This window comes from Lathyrus oleraceus, chromosome 2, assembly GCF_024323335.1.
Source record: "Lathyrus oleraceus cultivar Zhongwan6 chromosome 2, CAAS_Psat_ZW6_1.0, whole genome shotgun sequence".
Lineage (NCBI taxonomy): Eukaryota > Viridiplantae > Streptophyta > Magnoliopsida > Fabales > Fabaceae > Lathyrus > Lathyrus oleraceus.
The window spans coordinates 439,003,706-439,010,018 of record NC_066580.1 but is presented as its reverse complement, the minus strand read 5'-3'; the positions used below and the strand labels follow the sequence as shown (position 1 = coordinate 439,010,018).

The 6,313-nt window shown below is 33.9% G+C and overlaps 1 protein-coding gene across 5 annotated transcripts; it reads left to right on the top strand.

Annotated features, from left to right (window-relative positions):
- Positions 1-779: 779 nt before the first annotated feature.
- LOC127120124 (protein MID1-COMPLEMENTING ACTIVITY 1) lies at positions 780-5,653 on the top strand. 5 transcript variants are annotated; one of them, XM_051050512.1, is made up of 9 exons: positions 780-1,621; positions 1,912-2,022; positions 2,178-2,602; positions 2,710-3,125; positions 3,356-3,462; positions 4,173-4,244; positions 4,697-4,803; positions 5,061-5,154; positions 5,342-5,653. In XM_051050512.1, exons 3-9 carry the CDS (start codon positions 2,195-2,197, stop codon positions 5,392-5,394), a joined length of 1,257 nt encoding a protein of 418 aa, XP_050906469.1. In that variant the 5' UTR covers positions 780-1,621; positions 1,912-2,022; positions 2,178-2,194; the 3' UTR covers positions 5,395-5,653. The 5 variants fall into 5 exon arrangements, with proteins under 5 accessions (XP_050906469.1, XP_050906472.1, XP_050906468.1 ...); XM_051050515.1 differs by having other exon boundaries at positions 780-1,625; positions 2,190-2,602; XM_051050511.1 differs by having other exon boundaries at positions 780-1,625.
- Positions 5,654-6,313: the final 660 nt, after the last annotated feature.

Below are 6,313 nucleotides of genomic sequence, written 5' to 3'. Positions count from 1 at the left end.
AAATGAAGATCAACTAGAGATATGATTTCTAGATCATGAGAAGATCAAAGGAACTCCAAATTTTGACATGTCGCTAATCCTAGTTATCATTGTTGTCAATAATACTATGATAGGACTCCTCGTAGATGACGAGAGTTATTGCAACCTCCTATACATCAACTCTTTTGAGCACCTACGACTCTAACAACAATATCTGAGTCCATATCAAGGCAGGGATCTGTTGACATTCAATGATTTTGTAACTCCTCACTCCAAATGACAAAAAAAAAAAAGTCATCACACAAGTTATTTAAAATATGTTTTCTAATCTCCATTTTTCACTACACTCATCTTAAATTCCGAACTATTTAAACGTTGGAGTGTTATTATGGCAGATCCACCCCAAACCAACGTATCTAAGATCAGTGTATTATTGGTGCATGATTCCTCTTCACATTCACATGCATACACTTATATATAATGGCATAGATTTTAAATTTTAAAGACATTTTAAATTTTGAAGATGATTTATGAAAATGAGCATTTTTTAATTTAATATTTACCAAAATAGTACTTTATTTACTATTTATGAGTTGAAATATGTTTTTGTATAAAAAATGTAATATAGAAAATCAATAATTAAAAAAAAAGTACAATATTTTATTGAGAGCGATTCTCCCGTGATATTTATTATATTACAATAATAGGAGAAGAAGAAAAAAAAGCAAGGATGAGGACATATCCAGCCTCGATGATGAATCCATATCCACCATTAGCCATGGATAGACAGAGTGTAGGAATGGATGAAGTTGGATTATGTTTTGTGAGTTAGAGAACTCACAAAAAGAGTGAAGACCACAACACAACAATACATAGAAAAAATTAAAAAAAAAAAAGATGAACGCCACGTGTTAGTCTTAACATGTGCAACCATTATCACAAGTCGCATTTAACATAGAGAAGAATGGATGTTTACTGTTCCAACCCAACACAGAATATCCATCCTCCAACACACCCATTAAATCTTCTTAATTGCCCTCTGCTTTCGCTCAACAAACACATCTTTACCTTACTAATTTTCCTTAAATGACGCTATTGCCCTTCTCACTAGTTGGTAGTAGCTTTTTCTTTTCCTTTTCACTTTCTCAACCTTCCTAACTTCCAACCAACTGCCTTTATATTTCTCATAAAATCGATACTCCATTATTGTAAAATTGTTTTATAAACCTGAAAATTTTAGTTAATCTCATGAATTAAGATAAACGAAATTTAGGTACACTCCACTTAATTACAAAGCATGGAGTGCCAGCTGTCACAATGTTAAGCGGTCAAACGTCTGTCTACCTGTCCGTATCACGCCGTTAAGCTCCGTCCGTGAAGCAAAGAAATGGCACTCCGGTAATAACTTCACCAAAACAAGGGCCATTCCGTACTTACATCTGTCTTCCACATGCGGCCAATTACAACACTGTACACAACAGCACCGAACCGAAACTGTGAGCGATAAGAAGAAGAGAGAGACTAAACAAACCAAGAGTCCTTCACAAGAGCAAAGTGCTTCTTCCCGCAAAGCAATGCCACTCATCACTTGAATTCGTTGCTCTTTTCCCCATAACTTTGACGTTCCTCTCGTCATTTTCGTGCAAGTAACTATCACTCCTTAATGAAGAAAACTAATTTAATCTGCATTTTCTGTAGTTCATGCTGAATTATTCATTTCTTTCGGTAAAATTGTTTAATCAATAGTACTTTTAAATGTATTTTTTTTTATAATTAAATGAATATTAATGTTTTTATTTTGTGTAGTTTAGTTATGGAATGAATTTCAAGCCGATTTGTAGTTTTTAATTTTATTTTAATTTCTTCAGTGTCATTTTTCATTTTTTAGGTTCGGTTGTTTTGTTGTGTGTCTGATTTTGTTATGATTTGCAGTGTTCAAGATCTTGAAGAATAATGCTATATCTGGAAAATATTTTTCAGATGAAACCTTGATCCAGCCTGCAATTTTTGATTCTTAAGATTCTGGTATTTGTTTGATCAAAGGTAAAACGAGCTTTATTTTAATAATTTTATTTCAAATTATAATTAATTTTCATGCATGTTATTTTTTGTTTTTTGTGGTTATGCTTTATGATGAGAAATTAAGAATAAGAATTGTAAATGCAGTTTTAGAAACTAATGTTCTGATGTGATTTTAGGTTGAACTTCAGAGAGAATGGCATCTTGGGATCATATGGGGGATTTTGCAAATATAGCGCAGTTGACTGGTGTGGATGCTGTGAAGTTGATTGGTATGATTGTGAAAGCTGCGAGTACTGCAAGGATGCATAAGAAAAATTGCAGACAATTTGCACTGCATTTGAAGTTGATTGGAAACTTGTTGGAGCAACTCAAGATCTCGGAGCTGAAGAGGTATCCAGAAACTAGGGAGCCTTTAGAGCAGCTTGAAGATGCTCTTAGGAGATCTTATATGTTGGTTCATAGTTGTCAAGATAGGAGCTACCTTTACTTGTTGGCAATGGGGTGGAATATTGTTTATCAGTTCAGGAAGGCGCAGAATGAAATTGATAGATATCTGCGGCTCGTTCCTCTTATTACTCTCGTGGACAATGCTCGAGTCAGGGTATTTGTTTATCTGATATCTCTTGTTTGAATGGTATTTTTAGCTTCTGTTTTGTAAGTTTCGTTTAAAATGTGGTTGATGGTTGATTGTTTCTTTGGATCATTCAGGAAAGACTTGAATATATTGAAAAGGATCAACGTGAATATACATTAGACGACGAGGACCAACAGGCGCATACTGTTATTTTAAAACCCGATCCAGACAAGGAAGATACTGCAGTGCTGAAGAAAACTCTTTCCTGTTCATACCCCAATTGTTCTTTCACTGAAGCGATTAAAAAAGAAAAGGAAAAGCTTAACCTAGAGCTACAAAGGTCACAAGCAAATTTGGATATGAATCAATGTGAAGTTATTCAGCGTTTATTAGATGTCACCAAAGTAGCAGAGTATTCTCTTCCGAACAAGGGTTCACCTGAAAAAAGTCATAAGAAAGAGAAATACAATCACTCTGATTCCAATGATGACAAGGGTCTTTCATCTGATGAAAATTACCATGCAAAAGTTGATACTCTTTCGCCAACTAGGTAGTTCATTTGCCTCTTCCACAGCATCATAAGTTTTAGGTTCCTTTAGGATATCACAATATTTAAGTCAATGTTGTTGAGCCACACACATCTGACCTACATGAAGGCCCAAAGTTTACCCTTAATTTTAACTACTATAAATTTTTTGCTTCTTCCGTTCCTTTATTACTATTTTAGTTATTAACCTCATATCTACACTGTTTGGTGCTTATATGCATGGCCTTGAACAGATTTTCTGTTTCCAAAAATGACGTGATGTCAACTCGAGGTGGAGGTTCATATCAACAGGAAGATTGGCACACTGATTTACTTGCTTGTTGCTCTGAACCTTCTCTTTGTATGTTCTTCTCCTGCTTGATACTTTAACAGTTTGGTTAGCTGTAATAGAATTGTATCTTCCTCCATAGGTTTATTACCTGTAGATTGTGTTCCATTGTGTCTTCTTCCTCCACAGGTTTATTACCTGTACATTAGGTCCCATTGTGTCAGTAGCCATAATTCAAAACCCCTTTTACACTATCATGAATTGTGCACAAAAATAACAAGTCATATATAAGTGCTACGTGCATTTGTGACTTGTTTAATTGAAAGATTAGACTGATAAGTATAATGTAAATTTGACTTGTTTTTGTTCTTTCACAAATTTTTGACTCGCTCAATTTTCCCTTATGTCTTTATAGTGTGCATGAGATTTTGTTCGACACTTAATTGGATGTATTGGACATCTGCATGAGAGTTTAAAAGAAAATTTTGAAGTAGGATAATATGGCTTGCCCAATGTGTGGGGAAAAAAATGAGTAGTTTTGAATTAGGAAGAGGAAGATTTATGTTGCTGAGCCCTTTTTTTTCCTGTGAATCTTGAACTAGACTAGATTCTTTACCTTACAAGCCTGAATAATTGTCAAGGTGTAGTCCCACTAAACTTAAAATCCCCTCATGTTTTAGTAAAAACAGATGGATAAGGACTTAAATATTTAAGCTAAAGATAGTTCTTCAATCTCTCTAAACTTTTCATTTTTGGTAATCTGTATGGCATTTGATCTGTAGGTATGAAGACACTCTTCTATCCTTGTGGAACATTCTCCAAGATTGCTTCGGTTGTAAAAAACCGGCCCATGTGTAAGTTAGCTAATCTATCTTGGGTGTGTTAGGCTAAGGGATGAATCTACATTCGAGTAATTTTTCTTGCATACAAAGCTAGAATTTAGTGAATCAAGTTTCTATCTATCTTGACATTATACTACGTGGGTTCAATTTAGATTTTATACCCTAGAAAAATACTTTTGTTGGTTATCATGACTTATGTGGGAAGCTAGCATTATGAAATCCTTGTAATATCAGCGCCTCTTTATGTTTTGAAGACTGAAGTGGAATCTTGAAGAAATTTACCAATAGTGAAGACATGATTTTTTGCAATTCAGATTATTTATATAACTTATATGATAATGCCAAGGGTTCTTTATGTTGCTAATATATTTTTCATTGGTTAATTTACCTTCAACCTGGTTAATTTCAAACTCTTAACATTATTGAGGTTCTGCAATTATAATTTCGGTTTTGTGTTTGGTCAGCCTCTGCAGAAGCGTGTAATGAATTGATGGCTTATTCGTTAATTTTGTCATGTTGCTGCTATACTTGCTGTGTACGGAGAAAGCTTCGAAAGATGTTGAACATCACGGTAATGCTTCCTTCATTCTCTGCATAAATATGACTTCTTATCACCTCTTTATGCTGTGTTTGTGGATTTTTACATAGGTTGCTTTGTTGAAGATGCAGCTGAGTTAAATTTTTTCATTTTACTTAAGAGGAATAGAGTCCATAACCGCAATAAAACTACTACACGAATTTATTTGTTGATATTTTAGCATATGTGCATGCTTAATATGCGGGTCTCTTTGAATATTTCATATTACTCACAATTGCTTTTTATGGTAGGGTGGCTTTGTTGATGATTTTCTCTCGCATTTAATGTGTTGCTGCTGTGCCCTTGTACAAGAATGGAGAGAAGTGGAGATCCGTGGGATTAGTGGTATGTCCTCATATTTTTCATCTTGCTGTAGTAAAGTATTGTAAAAACTCTCATTTGCTAGCTTGTTGTACTTGTTAATTCCCATTTACTATGAAACAATTTCATAGGATTTTTAGCCATAAATAGTTATTGCTTATGAGTGCTCATGTGGCATATTATAACACATTTATGTTGAACCGATTTACAGGTGCTGAAAAGACCAAAACAAGCCCTCCACCTTCCCAGTACATGGAATCTTAAGTTAAAAATGAAACTGTCATTTGGTTGTTTAGTGATTCAAGGGCCCTGAAGACATTAAATAGAGGCTACTGGAATTCTAACTTGAAGGCAAGAGCTATGTATTTTGATTCTCATCGTACCTTGCCTCTTTTAAACTATGTATGTATAGTAATTTGTTGTGCTGTATTGTACTCCACAAAAGTAGCTTCTAGATTTATCTGATGTATCATTATTAATATTGTTTTCCTGGTTTAATATAATTTGAGTTAATTTCTTAGCATATTTTGTCGGCAACTTTTGTTATACAAGCTAAATTCTCACATCCAGATGCACAAATTTTGATGGAAGATATTGGGTTTATAAGAAATTTTTGCCGGGCCATCGTTAGATTGGCAAGGAGTTGTTTGGCAGAATCATAAGGGGATTATTTCCGGCACCCTTAGTGGTGCTCATACAATTTAGTGAAAAATAAAATATAAAAAACAAAATGCTCTTAAAATCTGAAACTTAACTTTCTGGTGCACCTAAAATACAACTAAATCATATTAAGAAAAATATGGAAATATGGAGGTTAAGTTCTGTATGTTTTACGAATGTTAATTTTTTTTTTTTTACCTCTTCATTTCATTTCAAAAACTTTATTCGGAAACCAAAACAAAACAAATCTTGTGAGCAAACATTCTCCCTTGGGAAACCAAAACAAATCTTGTGAGCAAACATTCTCTCTTGGGAAACCAAAATAAATCTTGTGAGCAAACATTCTCCCTATTTCTATTGCATGGTGGTCAAGGCTAGGACATCAATCTCTACTCTACTCTACTCCATTCAATCAAAAATTGTTGAGTTTTTACATTTTGTATTTTTTTATTTGTTGGTTTTTGATGCATTAGTTTGATCTTATACGCATTATAGATTGATTATGGTACGAAAGAGAAGAAGG